The 22,493-nt window shown below is 42.4% G+C and overlaps 1 protein-coding gene across 1 annotated transcript in view; it reads right to left on the bottom strand.

The window, feature by feature from the left end:
- Positions 1 to 1,222: 1,222 nt before the first annotated feature.
- The window catches only part of ik (IK cytokine), a 51,198-nt gene continuing 29,927 nt past the window's right edge, over positions 1,223 to 22,493 (bottom strand). Inside the window, exons 13-20 of the mRNA XM_078551192.1 lie at positions 22,156 to 22,174; positions 20,604 to 20,695; positions 18,800 to 18,879; positions 18,154 to 18,211; positions 17,114 to 17,202; positions 12,851 to 12,959; positions 6,800 to 6,834; positions 1,223 to 1,655 (exon numbers count right to left, since the gene is read on the bottom strand). Coding sequence (XP_078407318.1) covers positions 1,628 to 1,655; positions 6,800 to 6,834; positions 12,851 to 12,959; positions 17,114 to 17,202; positions 18,154 to 18,211; positions 18,800 to 18,879; positions 20,604 to 20,695; positions 22,156 to 22,174 — 510 coding nt within the window. The 3' untranslated portion in view covers positions 1,223 to 1,627. The remainder of the gene's footprint in view (positions 1,656 to 6,799; positions 6,835 to 12,850; positions 12,960 to 17,113; positions 17,203 to 18,153; positions 18,212 to 18,799; positions 18,880 to 20,603; positions 20,696 to 22,155; positions 22,175 to 22,493) is intronic.

Raw genomic sequence — 22,493 nt, 5'->3', positions numbered from 1 at the left:
CAGGAGATAGATCTGGATGCAGTGGGTGACCAGGATGTCATCTATGTCTTGTGCTCTACGTGTTCCACAAAGCAGTACTGACCCACCTTCAAGACTGTTGGACCTTGGATCGATCTCATCTACCCAGTGCACTGGCATCAGTCATCACATGCCAGTGTAGGCAAATCCCCAAGTCACTGAGGGTAGGACACCCATTGGCTACTCTGACCTGGTTTGGCCAGCCATTGAAGCGGTTTACTGGGGTGTGGCTGCTATCACATGCTAACAACTACTTGGAGCCATAGGTGAGAGCTGGGCAAAGATGAGGACCAATACAGAGTGAGCCCCTCCAAAGAGTGCAGCGAGCGTGCCTGAGAGAGGTGCTACCCCTCCCTTAGACCCCAAGGTTACAGACAAGCATACAGTTAATTAAACTGGCTGGGGAGACTAAAGGGGGTCAGCCTACGGTGAAACCCATACCCGATAATTTGCACTGATCACATAAGAGAAGTTTCAGGATGGTTGGTGTGGAACATAAACAAAAAAAGCCCCACTGTTACAGTAAAGTCGAGTCTGAGGGTGGGTCAGGGGCACATTGTTGAGGTGGAGCTTTGCTCTGTGTTATAGCTTGACCTGGGAATGGCGATGGCAACACTGTACCTGAAATGGGAACACAAATACCCCAGCAATAACAATCCTCAGTCGGATTAACAGGTTATTTTAGAAACCATCTATGTAATCCACTCAAAATGAGCTATGGGGAAAGAGCACAGCGAGTGGGACTAATTGGACAGCTCTTTCAGAGAGCTGGTACAGGCGAGATGGGCTGAATGGTCTCCTATGCTGTAAGATTTCAATCTTACAAAGGGGGAGCAAAATGAACGTGTAAAGCTGCAATTAAAAACTAAAATGTGGAGAATATACAGCAATTACATTAGCTTCTTGAAAGAGGCCATAGAAGTTTACAGTTTTTGGTGAAGACTGTTTATCAGAACCACTTACGGCCAAATGGTTAGTCTGTCTGTTCTCTCAGGTGCTGATGATATGCTACGGTATTTCTGATCTTTTGTGCATTCCTTCTCCAATCTACGCCTGTGGTTTCAACCACTGGAGTCCAGGAGTCAGTGCTGTAGAACTGTGCTTTAAATGCTCTGTGAATTTAACCTCCAGCTAACAAGCGTAGCCCTTGGATCCTTGGAACACTGACTGGCCACAAACTACACAAGACTCACACTTCAATCCATTAAACACCTCGAGAGATTTAATCTGTTAAGGTTTTCTACACACGACGAACAGATGCAAACGTAAAGAGCTCAAACTCTACACCGACAAGACACACAGATTGCTCTTACAAGCCTTCTTTAAAATTCCCCCCTCCCAAACGGATTTATATCAAGCCTTAGAAAAATTCAGCTGTTTCAAAATGAAAGTCATTGCAAATCACTCCCTGTTGCATATTTAATAGGGATAGGGTGATTAGCCTTTGTGAAGATTTTTTATTCGTTCGAAGTTGGGATGACTATTGCTGCTCTTTCACTGATGTAGGTGGAGAAGGCATCAAAGAAGTTGTTTCCGCAGGTCACAGACAAATCGCTGCCATTCAGTAATCAAAATCATGGAATGTAGGAACAGCAACACCACTCCAGCCTTAGTACTTGGGTCTCTTCACCTCAACACTGTCAAACAAAACAGATAGTAGGATTAATCTTCCATATCTCAGCAACTGCAAGGCACAAGTTCCTGATCTCCAAAGATATAACTTGTTTCAGGAGTACATGGAATAGGTGATCTTGAAATAAAGACAAGCATCAGGAGCAGGAGTTTAAAAAAAAAAGCACCAGAGGCGGATTGGGGGATGAGTGAAACCATAAAAATAGAAAACTAAATTATTAAATATTTAGGTAAAAAATAATTTGAAGGGATTATCACAGTCAGGGAACCTGAGGGCAAATTCAGAGCAGGGAACGGGAGATGGAGAGTTAGTGAGTGACTCTGAAAGACAGGAGGAGCACAGGTTAAAAAGCGTACAGCACAGGAATTTGGCAGTGTTAAAAGGTATATATGTAAATGCAAGGAGCATAGCAAATAAAGCAGATGAGCTGAGGGCACAGATAGGCACATGGCAGCATGATATAATCGCCACAAAGGAAACTTGGCTTAAGGAGGGGCAAAAATGGCAACTCAACATCCCTGGATATAGAGTTTTCAGACAGGATAGAGAGGGGGATTAAAAAAAGGTGGGGGAGTAGCAATATTGATTAAAGAATCAAATACAGCTGTGAGGAGGAATGATGTACTAAATGCAGCATCAAATGAGGCCATATGGGTTGAGTGCAGAAATAAAAAAGGGGCAGCCATACTGCTAGAAGTGTACCATAGACCTCAAATAGTAGAAGGGAGTTAGAAGAGCAAATACATAGACAGATTTCTGAGCGTAAAAACAATAGGGCAGTAATCGTGAGGACTTCAACTACCCTAATATTAATTGGGATATGAACAGCGTGAAGGGCACAGAAGGCACAAAATTCTTGGACTGCATTCAAGAGAATTTTTTTAGTCAGCACGTAACAAGCCCAACAACAGCGGGTGCAATTCTAGATTTAGTCTTAGGAAATGAAGCTGGACAAGTGAATGAAGTAGCAGTGGGGGACCATTTTGGAGATAGTGACCATAATAGTTAGATTTAGCATTGTTATGGAAAAGGACAAAGATAGAACAGGAGTAAAAGTTCTAAATTGGGGGTGGGGGTGGGAGGGGGGAGACAAATTTTTACAAAGCTGAGAGGTGAGCTGGCAAGTGTGGATTGGATACAGCTATTAGAAGGAAAAACTGTGTCAAATCAGTGGGAGGCATTCGAAGGTGAGATTTTACGGGCACAGTGTAGACATGTCCCCACAAAGAAAGAGGATGGTACTGCCAAATCTAGAGCCCCCTGGTTATCCAGGAGCATACAGGCCAAGACAAAGCAGAAAAAGAAAGCTTATGACAGTTACAAAAGACTGAATACTGTAGAAAGCCTAGAGGAGTATAGAACGTACAGGCGTGAAGTAAAAATGGAAATTAGGAAAGCAGAGAGAGGATACAAAAAAATATTGTCAGGTAAAATCAAAGAAAATCCTAAGGTGTTTTACCAGTACATTAAGAGCAAGAGAATAATTAAGGAAAAGGTCGGGCCTATCAGGGATGTAGACGGTAGCTTGTGGGTTGATGCAAAAGTTGTGGGCAGGGTTCTCAATGACTACTTTGTCTCTGTTTTCACTAAGGAGAGGGATGATGCAGACATTCTAGTTAAAGAGGAGGAGTGTGAAACATTAGATGCAATTAGTATAGTGTGAGAGGATGGACTGGCATCCTTGAAGGTGGATAAATCACCAGGGCCAGATGGATTGTATCCCAGGCTGCTGAAGGAAGCCAGTGAGGAAATAGCATATGCTCCGAGGATCATTTTCCAATCCTCACTAGATACAGGCCAGGTCCCAGAGGATTGGAGGTCTGTGAACGTTGTACCATTATTTAAAAAGGGCGTGAGGGATAGGCCAGAAAATTGTAGACAGGTCAGTTTGACTTCAGTGGTGGGCAAATTATTGGAAACAATTCTGAGAGACAGAATAAATTGTCACTTAGAAAGGCACAGATTGATCAGGGATAGTCAGCATGGTTTTGTTAGGGGAAGATCGTGTCTTATTAATTTAATAGAAATTTTTGAGGAAGTAACAAGGAAGATTGATGAGGGGAGTGCAGTGGATGTTGTCTACATGGATTTCAGTAAGGCATTTGACAAGGTCCCACATGGCAGAGTGGTCGGGAAAGTGAGATCTCATGGGATACAGGGGAAAGTGGCAGGTTGGATCCAAAGTTGGATCAGTGACAGGAAACAAAAGGTAATGGTCGATGGATGTTTTTGCGAATGGAAATTGGTTTCCTGTGGTGTTCCACAGGGCTCAGGGTTGAGGGCCTTGCTGTTTGTTATAAATATTAATGATTTAGACTTAAATGTAGGAGGCACGATTGGGAAATTTGCAGATGACACAAAAATTGGCCATGTAGTTGATAGTGAAGAGGATAGCTGTCAACTCCAATATGATATCAATGGTTTGGTGGAGTGGGCAGAGAAGTAGCAAATGGAATTCAACCTGGAAAAGTGTGAAGTAATGCATTTGAGGAGGGCAAACAAAGCAAGGGAATACTCAATAAACGGGAAGTTATTGAGAGGGGTTGAGAAAGTGAGAGACCTTAGAGTGCATGTCCACAGGTCCTTGAAGGTGGCAGGACAGGTGGACAAAGTGGTCAAGAAAGCATATGGAATGCTTTCCTTTAATGGGCAAGGTACTGAATACAAAAGCAGGGATGTAATGCTGGGACTGTATAAAACACTGGTTAGGCCACAGCTGGAATTTTATGTACAGTTCTGGTCACCACATTACAGGAAGGACATAATTGCTCTGGAGAGAGTGCAGAGGAGATTTAAAGAATGTTGCCAGAGCTTGAAAATTGCAGCTATAAGGAGAGATTCCCTAGTTGAGGAGTCAATTACTAGGGGGAATAGATTTAAGGCGATGGGTAGAAGGATTAGAGGGGATATGAGAAAAAATAATTTTACCCATTGGGTGGTGGGCATCCGGAATTCACTGCCTAAGTTGGTGGTCGAAGCTGAAATGCTCAACTCTTTTAAAAGGTACCTGGATCTGCATCTGAAGTGCTGTAACCTGCAAGGCTATGGACCAGGTGCTGGAAAGTGGGATTAAAATGAGCAGCTAATTTCCTTTTTTCTCTTTTTTGGCTGGTGCAGACACGATGGGCTGAATGGCCTCTTTCTGCACCATAACTTTTCTATAGTTCTATGGTCAGGTGTTATAAAATCAGAACGTTTGACAGCTGACAGAACTAGTAAGTGATAAAAGCACACCAGTGGATGTTGACTATTCAAGAGTAGGAGAAGTGAGCAGGATATTGGGAGTAGAGTAGGCGGCTCAAACGGATGAAAACTCAGGCACAGAATAGATGGGTAGAATGGCCTATCTACCCTAAAGTAATTCTAGAAATTGCGAAACATTAATATTTAACTGGCATTTCAGGGGAAACTAGATAAAGACACAAGAGAGAAAGGAATAGGAAGTTATGCTGACAGGATGAAATGAAGAGGGTTGGGCTTAGGTTCTTGAGGCACAGAAATACTGGCCTAGGCTAGTTGGGGCAACTGGCCTTTTTTCCTGTGCTGCACATTCTCTGCAAGTCTATCATATTCTTGCTTTTATGTAACACCTTTTCATATTGAAATGAATATCCATCAATTATAAATTAATATCCATCAATTATGACTCACGCCGCTAATAGTGACCCACAAACAGCTATGCAATGAATAATGTCAACTTATATTTAATAGTTGGTTAGGGGATGAATGTTGGCTAGGGCATTGTAAGAATTCCTACTCCAAATAATGCTGTGGGATGTTTAACTTACACCTGAAACAGGGAGATGAAATCTCACTTTAAAATTTCATCCAAAAAGCAGTATTTCCGACTACACAGCAATACTCTAGTGCTGCAGTGGAGTCATTGTAGATTAGGTGCTCTAGTCTGGCAGTGAGCTCAAACTCCCAACTTTCTGACTCAGTGCTGGGAGTCAGAACTGAGCCAAAATCATAGCTTTGTCTTTCAGTTTTCCAGTGTTTGGGGCTTGGTGTCAGCCATGACACCAGTCAGTGACTGGATAGCACTGCTGTCTCGGAATCAAAGTCGTGGGTTCAAATCCCACTCCATGACTTCAGCACAACAATCTAGGCTGACATTCAGAGGTGCCATCTTTAGGATGAAGCGCTAATCAGAGCCCCTTTTTGTCCTCTCAGATGAATGTAAAAGATCCCACAGCGCTGGGAGAAAAGCAGCGGACATCTCTCCTGTGTCCTCAACCAACAGATTATCTAGTCATTATTGCATTTTTGTGGGAGTTTGCTGTGCACAAATTGACACTTGCCTTTCCTACATTACAACAATGAATGTGCTTCAAAAGTACTTAATTAGCTGTAAAGTGCTTGGGGCATCCTGAAGTTAAGAGAGACGCTTTATCAATGCAATTCTATCTATCATTACCAATTAACTCATTCATTTAATGATTTCTCAGTGTTGTGTTCCTGGTAAATTAAAGTGCCAATTTAAAACAAAAAAGTGTTTTACTTACACAAACACAAATATTTTTTCATTCTTTGAAAGGGATTTTATAACCTACTTCAGGCAAAAGGAACACTACTAGCATCTTTAAAGGACAAGCACATTTAATCTTATTTTAAGGCTTTTGTTGATGCATCATATGTGGAACCATTCAGACCACAGAAGATGGGAGAAAAAAATCTTCGGGCTTTGCTGAGATCGCCAGGGCAGCATTAAGGCTCAGGAATGACCACAAATCAGGTTCCTGCCTCTCATCATGATTTCAGTGACTGTTGCTGGACAGGGCTGTACTCACTATTTGAAGTAGACCAAGAACTTGAGGGGGAAGAGAGAGCGCAGGGCGCAGTTGAATTAGTTTTCAATTGCTTTGGCAAAGGGGCACCACAGACGCGAGCAGCCTCCGACTCCACCACAAACCTGATGGGTCTATCTGAAGGCAAGTTTCTGTAAAGTGCATGTGCATTGAAGATGGGAAATCAGGCTGGGCATTAATGCCGCCTATTGCTGAAGGGGTCGTCAACATTCACACGCACAAATAGCCACTTGGGTGAACTGCAAAAGGGAGTCCAACAGCAGAACCCAGCAAGAATCAGCAGCTTAAAGGAATAAAATGTTGAAATGTAGAATCTTTTAAGGATGACGGCAGCACTTACCCATCCGCCTCCAACTTCTTTCTCTTTTCAATGATCTAAAAGTCAAACAGAAAGATGTTTATTTTATTTTTGTACAGTTCTCTAATGTGAATGTTATACTGTCAATTGGAAACAGAACAGCGGTGAACTGATCTGATGCCTGCACATCTATTATGAACCACAGAGTTTATTAGCATGATAACAGGAAAGAGGGATGTAGGAAGTTATGCTAAAATCACTGGTTTGGTCTCAGCTGGAGTACTGTGCCCAATTCCGGGCATCATGTTTTAGGAAGGATGCCAAGGCATTGGCCTCAGTGCAGAGATTTACTAAAACGCTACCAGGGATAAGAGACTTCAGTTATGTGGAGAGCCTGGGGAAACTGGAATTGTTCTCCATAGAATTGAGAAGGTTGAGGAGAGATTTCATAGAATCAAAGAATCTAACAGCACCGAAAAAGACCTTTTTTGTCCATTGTCTGTGTGCTGGTTCTTTAAAACAGCAAATGCATTTGGTCCCACACCCCTGTATTTTGGCTGAAATCCTGTTTCTCATCCTCAAGTATCTGTCCAGCTCCCTTTTAAAATTACTTATGGTATCAACTTCAAATACCTTTTCAGGTAGATCATTCTTGACAACTCAGTGAAAAAGAGGTGTGCAAAATTATGCATTTTTTTGATAAGATAGGGAGAAACTGTTCCCACTAGCAGGAGAGTCAGTAACCAGAGCCAACAGATTTAAGGTACTGTAGGGGAGGAAACCAGATTTTAAAAAAAATTCAGCCAGTTATTGTAATCTGAAATGTGCTGCCTGAGAGGGAAGTGGAGGCAGATTCAATAGTAACTTTCAAAAGTGAATTGGATAAATACTGGAAAAAGGAAAAAATATATAGGGCTACGGGAAAAGAGTGGGGGTGAGCAGCAGGAGGAGATGACTGGGGCTAAATGGATAGCTCTTTCAAAGAGCTGGCACAGGCACAATGGACTGAATGGTTCCCTTCTGTGCTGTAAGATTGATTATCCATTCACGCAGGGTGCGAGTATCTCAGTTCTGCAGAGGATAATCGCAATTTCAATAGAGCATTCCTCAGTGTATTGAAAACAAACTGTTTCTGGAATTATCTCAAAAGATTAATCAGTTTCACTGTAAACTTTATGGAGCAACTTGCAAGCTGGGAGTTTTGAGCCAATCAGTTGCTTACCTAGTAGAGGGATTTGACTGAAGTTTGTTGTTGTGGATTAGGACGAAAGGTGGAATAACTGAGGTCTAAAATTAACATAAACATCTCTGCTCATTAATAGAGAGAGGAAAATGGGAGGGCCAAAAGTTTAAAGGAAGCCACCAAGGAGAAGCACAAGCAAAGGATAAATGGGTAGAACTATTCATGGGATACGTTAACTCTGCCTCCACCAGCTCCACAGACGCTGTCCCAGTACTAGGTATTTCCAACATGATTTTAAAAAATTTATTTCAGATTTGAGTATTGCTGAAAAAAAGAGACATGCTGTACAAGTTTTTGTCTTGCACTCATTAGGATAGAATTCGCAAGAATACCAAATGTAAAAGGAACAACAATTTATACTGCAGGAGAAGAGAGTGCTGATTGGTTGGCAAGTGGATTCTGATTGGTAGAGACTTTGCCATGGAGAATGCACTGGGGAACAGTTAACTGCCAAGCTTTAGTTTAAATTCAACACCGTCAGGTTAACTCTGATTGGTCAAGTTATTGCCATGGGGAATGAACCAGGGACTGGCTGTCCCCCAAAGTGTGAAAAAGGCACAATGCATGCACTTACTCCTTCTGTCTGCAAAGGAAAGGGCCATGTGTGTGAATATATATAGCTTCTAGCAAGTGTAAGTGAGCCTGTCATGAAGAGATATTAATGTATAATATCTTCAGTTCTGCTGAAGGGTCATGAGGACTCAAAACGTCAACTCTTTTCTTCTCCACCGATGCTGCCAGACCTGCTGAGTTTTTCCAGGTAATTCTGTTTTTATTAATGTATATAATGTTATCGAAATTTTATTTTCTAAATAGAGGTTGAGTCTGTGTCTTTGAGTGTGTGTTAACTGGATTAAAGCCAGCTAGTCTGGGTGCTTTGATATATAGTAGTTTTGAGATGTAAACAGTAAGGCAAAGGGTGCATTTGCATTTTGTTGAATAAACCATTCAAAGACCGGGGGTGAAATCTTGCACCTAGCTAGGAGACACCAAGCAATGTTTATATTACTAATAAAATTGGTACTATGAAAGGGGTTCAAAGCGCCTGGTGATACAATGAAAATTTACAATCAAAGAGAAAGGTTGGGTATAACAGAAAGGAGTTGTGTGTGCAGGTTAGAGGCATGTTAGATCTAAGCCTGTAAGCCTACCACTGTCTGCAAAGGAACCAAATTGAAAGGAACCTCATTTTGAATTCGTAAGGTGAAAAATGCTTTGCCTGCTGTCTGTTTAAGTCTATTGGTTATTGATGCCTTAGTGGAGATTAATTTGGGAATTTGTTAAAAGTTATTATAGTGGTAATTTGTAGACATGTGTAGGTGTTTAATACTTTGTCATAAATTAATAAGTGTCTCATTTAGTTTGATATAAAACCTCTCGAGAACTGATGGTCTTATTCCTGAATTTAGAGCTGCAACTCAAAATATGCCAATTGAAATTATAGGTTATGACAGTTGTTTAAAGTTTCCCTTTGGAATTTTAAATAACTCAGCTATTACAAACTGCTGTGTCATAACAGAGCCACACTGCGAGCCCAAATGATATCTTAAATTGGCTGTTAGTGTAATTCTTAGCACAATCAGGTTTGTTTAGTGCTGTCCAATTGTGGAATCACATCTAATGTTGGACGCTTATGTTTTGAGTTTTGCAAGCATGGGCTGGTTGGGTATGGTCTGTATTTCGCCTATTGCAAACAGCCGAAGGGATGTCCTGTTTGATACAATCTGCCAATCATTGGGGCATGCAGATACATACTTGGCATCACACCGACTCTGAAATTCATATACCACATTACTTGTTTGTGCGATAGACAGAACATCTTTTTGGCTTGACGACAGCATCCTGTTATTGGAGAATACCACTCGTATTGCACCTTCCAGGGTAATGAGGTAGACTGGGCACTTTTCAGAACGGAAAGTGGCTGCTTTAGGCCCATTCATGAGCTGGCATGATATACAGCAAGCAACAATGATCAGGGTAGCCATTATCCTGCAGGATGGCTTTGATGCGCCCTATTTCAGCATCAGCCTCAAGGCTAACCCAGACATATATATCAGTAAACTTGAATTGTCATCCTTAACAAGTGTGACTATATCAACAAAATGCACACCATTCTTAATGACGGATCCAAATACATATTTATTGGACCTGGCACTAAGCATGACTGGAGAGCCCTACCCGAAAGCAGGTTACAAAAATGCTTGTTGGACTTGTCTAAGAGTAACAAGCTGCTGGAAGATACATACGATAGGATTCATCCTCATGGTTCATTGTGTCTGTATATGTATAGGCTGCCCAAGACACACAAAAGTGATGTCCCTTATGCCATATCTTATCTATGACTGGTTCTCCACAACATGAATTGGCAAATGGTTGGGCGAATTGCTACAACCAGTTTTGAACAAGTTTTCACATACACGTTGAAGGATTCCTTTAACTTTGTGAAGACCATACAGGACTTGTATATCGATAGCAATGCCATGTCCATGTGCTCATTCAACGTTGCTAGCCTACTCACCAATGCAGTGCTCAAGGAAGTCACAGATATTTGCATCGTGTCACGATATCATGGTGATCTCGATACGCTGTCATTGTTGGAATCTGTATTCAGTGAACTTATGAACTCAGCAACTCGTGCAGTTGAATTCAGTTTTAATGACACCATGTATGCCCAAATAGATGGTGTTGCCACAGGATCCCCTCTAGGCCCAGCTCTTGCAAATATCTTTGTCAGTTTCAACGAGAAATGCATCTTTGATGGAATAACACCTAACTCCTCGCATATTTCCAACATGTGGATGAAACGTTTTCTATATTTGAATCTGCAGCGGCGTGCAAGAATTTCCATACACACCTTAATGGGCTCCATTCTGCACTCAAATACACCTTTGGAATGGAACAGTCAAATGAGCTCCCTTGCCTTGATGTGCTAGTTGAGAAATCTGTCAATGGCCTCTCTAATATTGCCTAATGCAAGCCTACCCTTCATTGGTCAATATATGCATTAGGATTCCTACAGTTCCATGCTTGAAGATTGGTCTTATCGGGTCCGAGCCATTTGTTCAGGGTGCAAGCTTGATGCTGAAATAGGGCACATCAAAGCCATCTTGCAGGATAATGGCTATCCTGATCAGATCATTGCTTACTGTATATCGCACAAACTCGTGAATGGGCCTAAGGATGCCACTTTTGATCCTGAAAAGTGCCTAGTTTATCTCAGATTACCCTAGAAGGGTAAGGTGTCTCAAAAATTTTGGCAATAGGTGAAGCTGGACGTTTCATGCTGCTACTATGCAGTAGCAACACAAGTGGTATTCTCCACTTAACAGGATCCTGTCATCAAGCCAAAAAGACATTCTGCCTATCACACAGTGCTGATGTGATGCCAAGTATGTAGGCTGTATATTCCAATGATGGGTGGATCATATCAAACAGCACGTTCCTTCAGCTGTTCGTAACAGGCAAAGTAGTGACTGTAGCCAATCAGCTCGTGCTTGCAAAACTCAAAACACAGTGTCCAACATTAGATGTGATTCCATGATTGGACAGCACTTGCTAAACAATCTTGATTGTGCTAAAAATTACAATGACAACCAATTTAAGATCATTAGTTGTGGCTCACTTATGCATGCTAGAAACTATATATATTCATACACAGGGCCTGTCCTTTGCAGACAGAAGAAGCATGTCCACACATTGGGCCTTTCTCAAATAAACAAAATCTTGGGGCAGCCATTCCCTGGTTCATTCCCCATAGCAATGCCTTGACCAGAGTCGACCTGCCTGGTTTGAATTTAAACGAAAGCTTGGCAGTTAACTGTTCCCTGGTGCATTCTACATGGCAATGCCTCTATCAATCAGAGTCCACTTGCCAACCAATCAGCACTCTCTTCTCATGCATAAAAATTGCTGTTCCTTTTACAATTGGTATTCTTGCAAATCTGTCTTAATGCATGCAAGATGAAAAGCTTCAACAGCATGTTTCTTTCTTCAGCAATGCTCAAGTTCTGTACTACCAAACAACTATTTTACTTCAGATCTCCAGTCTCTGCGTTCTTGTTTTAGAATGCTGAGTGCCCTAGCCAAAGCAGCTGGGTGCAAACCTCATGCCATCAAGCTGGTGTTGTATTATACACTGGTCAGGCTACACTTGGAACACTCTGTTCAGTTCTGCTTCAAAGCACATTGGGAAGCAGCCAAGCCTAGAAAGCGAGGAAATGGGGCCACAAAGCTGGCCCCCAATGTCCGAGGGCTGAAGTTGTACAAAAGGTTACATAGAGCCCCAAAGGCAGAGAATGTGTGGTAATATAAAGGGTTGAATCCTGAATGCTATTGCAAGTTAATCCAGAATTGTAGACAAAACGGTCACGTTTGCACAAATGGCAAGTTCGGTGCTACTGCTAGGAGAGAAAGAATGTTCTGTCATTAAATCCATTTAAACAAATATAGACTGATAAAATACAGTGAATATGCACTAACTGTATAACCCATGGTTGCATCTTAAAACATGGCCAACTTTGTAATGCCCTACGTTTTACACAGTTGGAAGAACTGGGAGACACATAGCAGCCCAATAACAACTGGTCACTTCAGAAACCAGATTCATATGAGCATCGCAATAAAAGACAGTTCATTAATGCACCACACTTTTTAGCTCTCCCCTTGTATTGTTATTGATCTTTGTAATTTTAGTAAAATATTTTACGCAGCGTTCATTTGAGCAGCGTCTTCAAGCCAACTGTGAACCAACTGTGAACAGCAAAGCGTAGTAGATGCTGTCTCCCTGTGTTCAGCTGACCCCAAAGTTATAGATTTGTAGACTGTATAGAGAATTTGAGGAGAGTACATACTGCACTGATCTTCTTCCACTGACGGTCCAGTTCTGCTTTCTCATTCGTTTCTTTGAAACGTCGCGTCTTGCGTCCCTCAGACATCTTGATACCATACTGGAAAGCAGCTCTGGGGGGAGAGAGAGAAATTTATTTTCATTAAAGACAGCTTCAAGAAGTATAGTATGTCAGTTGCATGCATCCTTACTGACAGCAACTCACTAAGGCTCATTCAACAGCACCTTCCAAACCTGCAACCGCTACCATTTAGCAGCACAAGGGCAACAAATGCAGGGGAACACCGCCACCTGCAAGCTCCCCTCCGAGCCATGCACCATCCTGACTTGGAAATATATCGCCGTTCCTTCACTGTCTCTGGGTCAAAATCCTGGAACTCCCTCCCTTACAGCACTGTGGGTGTTATCTACACCACACGGACTGCAGCGGTTCAAGGCGGCAGCTCACCACCACCTTCTCAAGGGCAATTAGGGTTGGGCAATAAATGCTTGTCTTGCCAGCGACGCCTGCATCCCGTGAATGAATAAATTTAAAAAGTACCAACATGGAGGACCGTCGTGATGCCAGAGGTGTCAGCTGTGGTTCAGTTGGTAACACTCTCACCTCAGCTGGAATGCCGTGGGCTTAATTCCCACTCCAGGAGCAGAATGTTGCCGTTGGCGAGCAGGGGGTGGGGCCCGCTCACCGACGCGTAAAATGACACGAGATGATGTCGGGCGGAACCCCCGACGTCGTCCCGCCCCTTTAAATTTTCAGGAAGGTGGGGGTGCAGCAAAATCAGCTGCGGGCCCGCCGACCTGTCAATGGCCACTTGAGGCCATTGACAGGATCATTGAAACAATTAAAGGGCCTAAGGTTGGCGGATCGGCCAGGAGCCCCGGCGGCAAATAGAGAAAACATGAAACCTCATCCAGCAGCGGGATGAGGTTTCATGTAGGGTTTTAAAAATTGTAATAAAGATGTTCTGTAAATTTTGAACATGTCCCAACTCATGTGACATGTCCCAACTCATCTATACAATTGTTTAGAAAGGACCAGGATATGACCCTCAGCAAGATGTAAGCTAAAAAGCTGACCTCAAGCAGGGTGATGAATGGAGGCGGGGGTGTGGTGGTGATAACCACCCTGACAGTTTGGGTACATGTCCTGTATCCATTGGTCAAAAGGGTTTGTATAAGTGATTGACACTGGGTAAACCACAAGCCCCCAGAAAAAGGGTATATTAACAAGTGGTCAGGTACAGGGGCCATATCCTGATGAGGTGGTGTGAGGTGGCAGTGCTTGTTGGGCAGCTGCCTCCTTCAGATGGAAGATGAACCAGAGGAGGAAGAGGAAGATCGAGGGAAGAGTTTCCTAACACTTCAACTAGAGAACAGATGCTGTTATCACAAGCAAGCTACTGAGACCAACACACGTTGTGCCAACCGTCTGTTTGTCCTCTGGGAACAGTGAACTGCTTTCAACTGTAACGGGTCGTGTACTTTTGCTGTCTAATTAGTTAATGTATCACTTAATAAACCATCTTAAAATTACTTATGACTAGTTGACTGCCTATTTAGCTTTCTGTGGGCCAGAATCCAAAAATCTGACAGTGTGCAAAAAATTGGCGTTTCCTACCTTACATCAGTGGCCAAACTTCAAAAATAGTTTCTTGGCTGTAAAAGGGATTTGGGACAAGCTGAGGTGATGACAGGTGCTAAGGAATCATTGAATGGTTACATCATGGCCATGCCAGCTCTCTGCAACAACAATGAGACTAGTCCTACTCCCCGCCCCTTTCTACATAACCCTGCAAATACTCTCTTCAGATGCTTTTCCAATTCTGTTTTGAAAGCCTGAATGAACCAGTCTCCTCTACAATCTTAGGCAGTTCATTCCAGATCCGCTTGCTGCATAAAAAGGTTTTTCCTCATGTCACTGTTTTGCCATTCACCTTAAATCAGTGTCCTCTGATTCTCACCCCTTCTGCCAATGGAAACTGTTTCTCTCCATCTACTCCGTCCAGGTTCCTCATGACTTTGAACACCTTTATCAAATCTCCTCTCAACCTTCTCTTCTCCAAGGAGAACAATCCTAACTTCTCCAAATAAACCACATAACTGAAGTCCCTCATCCCTGGACTGGTTCTTGTAAATTTTTTCTGCACCCTGTCTAAAGCCTACACATCCTTCCTAAGAATTGAACACAACATACGCTAGAACAGGGCAGGTGGAATATAATGTGGATAAGTGTGAAGTGATTCACTTTGGTAGAAACAACAAGAAAGCAGAGTGTTTCTTTAATGGTGAGAGGTTGGGAAATGTGGGTGTCCAAAGGGATCTGGGTGTTCTTGTTCATGAGGCACTAAAAGCCAGCAAGCAAGTGCAGTAAGCAATTAGGAAGGCAAATGGCATGTTGGCCTTCATCACGAGGGGATCCGAATACAGGAGTAAGGATGTCTTGCTGCAGTTATATAGAGCCTTGGTGAGACTTCACCTAGAGTACTGTGCACAGTTTTGGTCCCCTTATCCAAGGAAAGATATACTTGCCATAGGAGTGCAACAGAGGTTCATCAGATTAATCCGTGGGATGATGGGATTGTACTCTGAGGGGAGATTGAGGAGACTGGGTCTGTATTCCATATACTTTCAAAGAATGAGGGTTGACCTCACTGAAACTTACAAAATTCTTACAGCATGTGACAGAGTGAATGTAGATATGTTGTTTCCCCTGGCTGGTGAGTCTAAAACCAGGGGACATAATCTCAGGATAAGGGGTAGATTAGGATGAGGAGGAATTTCTTCACTCAGAGGGTGATGAATCTCTGGAATTCTCTACCCAGAGGGCTGTGGAAGCTCAATCATTAAGCATATATCATATAAGACAGAAATCGATAGATTTCTGGAGACTAATGACATCAAGGGATATGGGGATAGTGTGGGAAAGTGGCATTGAGGTAGACGATAAACCACAATCAAATTGCATGGTGGAGCAGGCTTAACAGGCTGAATGGCCTACTCCCGTTCCTTTTATACTCCAGTTGAGGCTGAACCAACATTTGATAAAGGTTCACCGTGACCTCCTTGCTTTTGTACACAATGCCTCTCTTTATAAAGCCCAGGATCTCATATGCCTTTTGATTCACTTTCTCAACTTGATCTGCCACTTTCAATGATTTGTGCACATGTACCCCTGGTCTTTCTATTCTTGCACCTGCTTCAGAATTGTACTCTTCATTTTATATTGCCTTTCCTCGTTCTTCTGACCAAAACTTATCACTTCACATTTCTCTGCAAAAGTTTCATCTGCCACATGTCCATCCATTCCACCAGCCTACGTTCTGTTGAAGTAAATCATTGCCCTCCTCACAGTTCACAATACTTCCAAGCTTTGTATCATTTGAAAATTTTGAAATTGATCCCACACTGCTGTTAGAAGAGGGCACTGGTATTCTATTGTTCTTTTATTATCGCCAGATAAATGATTTGCATGAAGATAATCATGTTCCTATCCACCTGCCCTTTTAGTTGGACGAGTTTGGAAGGTGCTGCTAAAGAAACCGTGGCGATTTGTTGCAGTACATCATGCAGATGGTCCACACTACAGCCAAGGTGCACAGGTGGTGGAGGGAGTGAATGTTTAAGGTGTTGAATGAGGTCAATTGTCCTGCTTTGTCCTGGATCATGTTGAACTGATTGACTGTTGTCGCAGCTGCTCTCGCCCATTCTATCACACTCCTGACTTGAGCCTTGAATGTTGTGGAGAGACTTTGGGGAGGCAGGTGAGCCACCCACTACAGGGTACCCAGCCTCTGGCCTGCTGTACCCACAGCATTTATGCAGCTGGCCCAGTTCAGTTTCCCCGGAATGTTGATGGTGCAGGATTCAATGATGGCCACTGAATACCTAGAGGAAGTAATTAGACCCTTTGTTGTTGGAGATGGCCAATGCCTGGCACATGTGTGGTGCCAATGTTACTGGATACTTATCAGCGAAGGTTAAATGTCATCCAGGTTGGAGCAGAACATAAGAAACAAGGGAAACAGGGGTTGGGCAATAAATGCTGGCCTAGCCAGCGAAGCCCACATTTTGTAAATTAATAAAAATTAGAGATGTATTCTGAAACAAAATAGACTTCAGGGCTGTCTGTGACCCATGGGCTGATATTTGGACACCCTATAGCTACAGTGCTCAACTCAGTAATGTTCAGGGTTGCATCATAACTGATGGCAACCTGCCTTCAGCAATCAGTAAGATGATGGACCTTCTGAAAGCACTGTGTACTTACTTGGGCAATGCCTCTTTGTTGTTCATGTATTCACTGTATTCCTCCTGTGTGTCAAAGTCCCAGCGCCCAAGGGGCCCTTTTTTATTACCCTACAGAAGAAAAGAATATAAATTAAGAGTTGTCTTGGGCATTTCCAAACAGCATGTTCCGCAAGCTCACTAGGTGGTGCAGAAGGTACACAGGGCAGGGAAGGTCACAGATTGATCCTGCACTGAATGGGTTAACCAGAGTTAAGAGTAGGTCTTAATGGTATGTTAATCATATTGTTAAGGTATACAGGTAAAGTGCATTGATTAATTAAGTACCTAGGGCACTTATAAAGAGAGACTGCTGGAAACACTGGGTGGTAGGTAGAAGACAGAATACGTAATGCTGCATTCTGTGAATAAACACATTATCAAGAAAAGAACTGGCATCTAGTTTCATTCTTCACCATCTGGCTTGGGATCCATTTAACAGTAGGGCTCAGCCAGCCTCAAGCAGCCAAGCTGGGAAATGATGGAATAAAGAAGAACAGCTGGTGGGGGCTGATGCACCTTGACTAGCATTCAGCAAACCCTGCTGGAAATATACATATTACTGAGCATTAAACAGGTTAATGCCTTCAATAAAACAGCAAATGAATTTTAATCAAAGTAGAAGTTACATTTACATAGCATCTTTAATGTAGAAAAACATGCCAAGATGCTTCACAGGAGTGTAATTAGACACTGAGCCACATATGGAGATATTAAGACATGTGAACATAAGATTGGTCAAAGTTGTGGGTTTTAAAGACCTACTTAGTGCTCTGTGATTGTCTAGTTATTGATGTCTTGATATTTGCTCCTGTGAAGCACCTTGAGGAATTAGCAACCTTAAAGACACTATATAAATGAAATTAGTTATTGCTGTACTGATTGGTTACTTTTAAAGTCCTCACAATGGAAATTCATTTGCTGGAAATCCTACTGTGCAACATTACTGCAGAAACCTGTTAATCACCAGATAAAGTACCATTCAGTGACTTTAGAGCACAACCTTTGCCACCAGCATCTTACCTGATCCATTTTACTGTAATCTACCTCTTCGTCGCTGTCAACAGCCATATCATCCAGTCTGTAACAGGAGAGAAATATGAGAGAATACTGAAGTCAATAATACAAATGGTTCGACTGCACTAATTACATGGGAATCCTGTGACTTTTTAAGAGGCAGTGTTCAACACTATACAGGAGAAACTGCACGCACTGCATCATCATTTGATAAATTTATCCCATTCTGGATTTACCAGGCTGGCTTGCACTAATCAAATTTCACAATTCAGGAAAGGGCCTGTGCCGACTCTGAAAAAGCTGCCCAATTTGTCCCACTACCCCTGCTCTTTCCCCATAGCCCTATAAATTTTATCCCTTCAAGAATTTGACCAATTTCCTTTTGGAGGTTATTACTAAATCTACTTTTACCACCTTTCAGGTAGTACATTCCAGATGACAACAAATCCTGTTCTCCCCTCTGGTTCTTTTGTCAATTCTCTTAACTCTAGGTCCTTTGTTTTCCAACCCACCCACCAGCAGAAACAGTTTCTTGTTCCTTCTAGCAAATCCAATAATGCATGGTTATTTGGCGTTGCACATGCCGAGGTTTCCTCCAGAATTTGGAGCATCACTGGTCAATACTTTTAGGACAGGGATTTCCAACACTTACGTGGCTGGGTAACACTCTGCATAGCTGTCGGATGTTCCAAAGAAATCTCCAAGGCGTTTCTTCTCCTCTTGTCTCTTTGCCTTGATACTCAGTTAAGGAAACACTGATCCTGTCACTTAGCCTGAACATATCCCTAGGGAGGCTAGATACTGAACAGTGCAATTCTAAGGAACAACAGCATTTACCTTAAGCGCAGCATAATTTCTTTTAAATAAAAACTTAAAGAAAAATCACTTTCATGTTCCATGATTCCGCCAATCTATTTCTTTAGTTGGAAACCACCACTGCCCTGTAGTCCAATCAGGCTGGAAATGAGAAAGGCCATTCAGCGCATCCCAGCCTTTTCATTAAAAATAATCTAAAGCCTTCTCTATCCAAAACCACAACATTTATCTGCTTCTTAAATCACTCTTGGGTTTCCAGTTACACTACCCAGAAATTCATTCCATGTGTCGATCACTCTTTGTGCTAAGATCAGTGTCTTGGTGCCGAGGTCATCTCCAAGTCAAGGTACAGGATAAGTCATGCACTTTGGTGCTCAACTCCTTGCAATGAGTTCCTACAGTTCAGTAGCTTGGGAAGGATGCAGAGGAGCTGAGTGAAAATACCACACTCCATTCAGGTGAAACAGCAATGCCCTTGTACTTCTTTGTACACTGTATTTGCCAAGCATGGTGTAGTCTCCTCTACAGTGGGGAGACCAAATGCAGATTGGATAATCGTTTAGCTGGTCACCTCCATTCAGGTTGGTAGGCATGACCCTGAGCTTCCAGTCGCTAGCTATTTTAATTCTCCATCCCATCCACACTGTCCTCAGCCTCACACTGTTCCAATGAAGCTCAATAGAAGCTCGAGCAACAGCACCTCACCTTTCAATTAAGAACTTTACAACCTTACGGATTCAACATTGTATTCAACAATTCCACATCATAACCTCTGCTCTCATTTTTTCAAACAGCAGGTGCTGGTAGTGATTCTGTTGTTCAATTGATCTCTCCTGTCCTCCACCCTGTCACAGACCTTCCCTTTTGTTCTTCCTTCCTTCCTTCCCCTGCCTCTGTACTTGCTTAAAACCTGTCACATCTGTAACAGTTCTGCCAAAGGGTCGCCAGCCTGAAACATTAACTCTGCTCGTCTCTCTACCTGACCTGCTGAATATTTCCAGCATTTTCTGTTTATATTTCAGATTTCCAGTATCTGTAAAATTCTACCATTGAAATACCCAAGGACTCGGTCTGGAATTTCAGGGTCTATAAAAGGGAGGCCAAAAGGATGAATGTAGATAAGAAGCGTGAGAAGGATCAACGGACAACATTTAGTCAATATCTGGGACAGGGCAAATACCAAGCTGTCTGTGAGTCCTGTGATGGGTTAGGCATAAAGTGAACATTGATCATACAAATTTAAACCCAGCAACCATGGGACATTAGCTTACAATCACTAAACGCATTCCCCTGAAAGTCAACTGTCCACTGCTTTGTGCTAAATTAATACAGAGGAATTCCAAATTAACATGTTGATATTATTGTATCTTGTGGTTTTATTCTCACTCCAGAGACTTGGAGCACATAATCCAGGCTGACACACTCCCAGCGCAATACTGAGAAAGCACTGGGCTATTGGAAGTGCCATCTTTCGGGTGAAATGTTAAAACTGAGGTCCTGTCTGCTCTCTCTCAAATGACACAAATTTAACAGCAAGCAGGGGAGTTCTCCTCAGCGCCCTAGCCAACACCTATCCCTCAAGCAGGTCTTCCTTTACTTTATTTAACTTCAAGTTCTGTGTAAGCATTGGCCCCTGCTGCATAGAAAAGATATGATTCTGTCCCCTGCCATCCTCCAGCTCCTGCAAATTTTTCATTGATTGATTTAATCAGATCCTTTGCTGTCCCAGGGCCTAGATAAAACAAAAAAACAGACACATTAGTCAAATCATAATACATTTTTGAGGACTCATTTCCTCTGACCAGGTATTTGCAACAAGGTTCATGCAATAATAGTTATTCTGACAACACAAAATGACAAAAATGCATTGTTCTGCTCTTAACTGTTCTAATTTTTTCCAGCCCCTGTAAATGTTGTGCTAGGGCAAATGAATTAGCACTGGAAATGGAACACACTCAATTTTCAGGCAGCTAACATTAGCATCAAGCACTCCTACACCAGGTACAGCAAGGGCTAGATGAGGAGTAATGCTGCTTTTACTCTGACTCCACAATGTGCCACAATCCCCGTGTTGGAAGGGTGCCCCCTCCATCCATTACCCCCCCCACCCCCCACCCCACCCCGCCTCCATGGCAGCCCCTACTACACTAGGAAAACAATTCTCCATTTCCCACACAAGCTGCCCAGCAGTCTCTTTCTGAGCAGCTGACATATTTTGTTTGTTCATTCTCAGGACATGGGCGTTGCTGACAAAACACGGCATTTATTACCCATTCCCCGGAGAAGGTGGTGATGAGTCTTTTTCGGCTGAGATGTCACTTCAACGGGCAGTTAAGAAGCAACCACATTGGAGTGGGACTGAAGCCACATGTAAGCCAGAACAGGGTAAGGACAGCAGCTTTCATTCCCTAAACCAGCTGAGTTTCTCTGACAATGTCAGCTTCATAGTCACTTTTACCGAGACCAGGAATTTGAAAAATAGCAAGTTCAAATTCTCAATCTATCATAGTGGGGGAGGATCTGAGCTCACATTCTCTGATTAGTCCAGGCTTCAGGATTTATAGTCCAGCGACATAATCGCTACTCATCCATTCCTACTGAACAATTTTCTGCTGTGCTTACATGGCCACAGGGATCTGGATCAAGTGTGCTATAATTCATGTTGCAAAAAGTGTTAGTCAGTAGACAGAGGGACATTCATTCTATGATCAGGCACAGTTGGATTTGAACCCAAAGATTACCCGACCTTTGATGAACACAATCCTGTATACTATCAAATGCTAAGAACATATCTCAGTGCTGCTGGGGCTATTTTATGAAATAATACATGAATTAGGTCATTATCTTGTTTATTTACATTGTGAAAAAACACACCCACAGTTAAGAGAAAATGATTTGCAATAAAACAGAAATGTTAAGTGTTCAACCAGTGTTGCATGTGATAGGGATGGCACGCCAAGTGCAATGGGCTGAACGGCCTCTTGCTGTGTTATACTACTCTAAGATTCTAAACTATAATTCTATGGTCAAAGGGTGTGAGAGGGCAAAATAATAAGGGGAAAGGCGAAGGGAAACAATTAAGAGAGCTTCACACTGTAATCTAATGCCAAGCCAAGACACGACGCTGTACTCTACCTATGAAATAATCCTGAGACACCAGACACGATAATTCATCCCCAAAAAACTACTCACCAGTCTCCAATTCTGCTGGCTATTTAAAGGAAAGAAAATGGAAATAAATTAGGATTATTACAGTCAGAATAATTATTGACATGCCGCACACATGCTAACTAATCAACTACAATTATAGATTTTAAAAAAACACAATATGATACGCAGTGAAAAGGCTGAATTCTGTGAAGAAGCTCTCGCTCTCTTATTCCCAAGCGCTTGGCACTTTGGAGGTTCAATTACACATTCCTAAACTACAGAAAGGGTTCAAATTATGCCTTCCAGCAAAAGCGTGAAACTAGAAGGGCACAATTTTATTCAAAACTTTTCAACACCTGTATCTTACATTTAGTCATCTT

Source organism: Cetorhinus maximus, chromosome 10 (assembly GCF_964194155.1).
Source record: "Cetorhinus maximus chromosome 10, sCetMax3.hap1.1, whole genome shotgun sequence".
NCBI classification, from domain to species: Eukaryota; Metazoa; Chordata; class Chondrichthyes; order Lamniformes; family Cetorhinidae; genus Cetorhinus; species Cetorhinus maximus.
The sequence above is the reverse complement of the archived record's forward strand: the minus strand, read 5'-3'. Positions and strand labels throughout refer to the sequence as shown.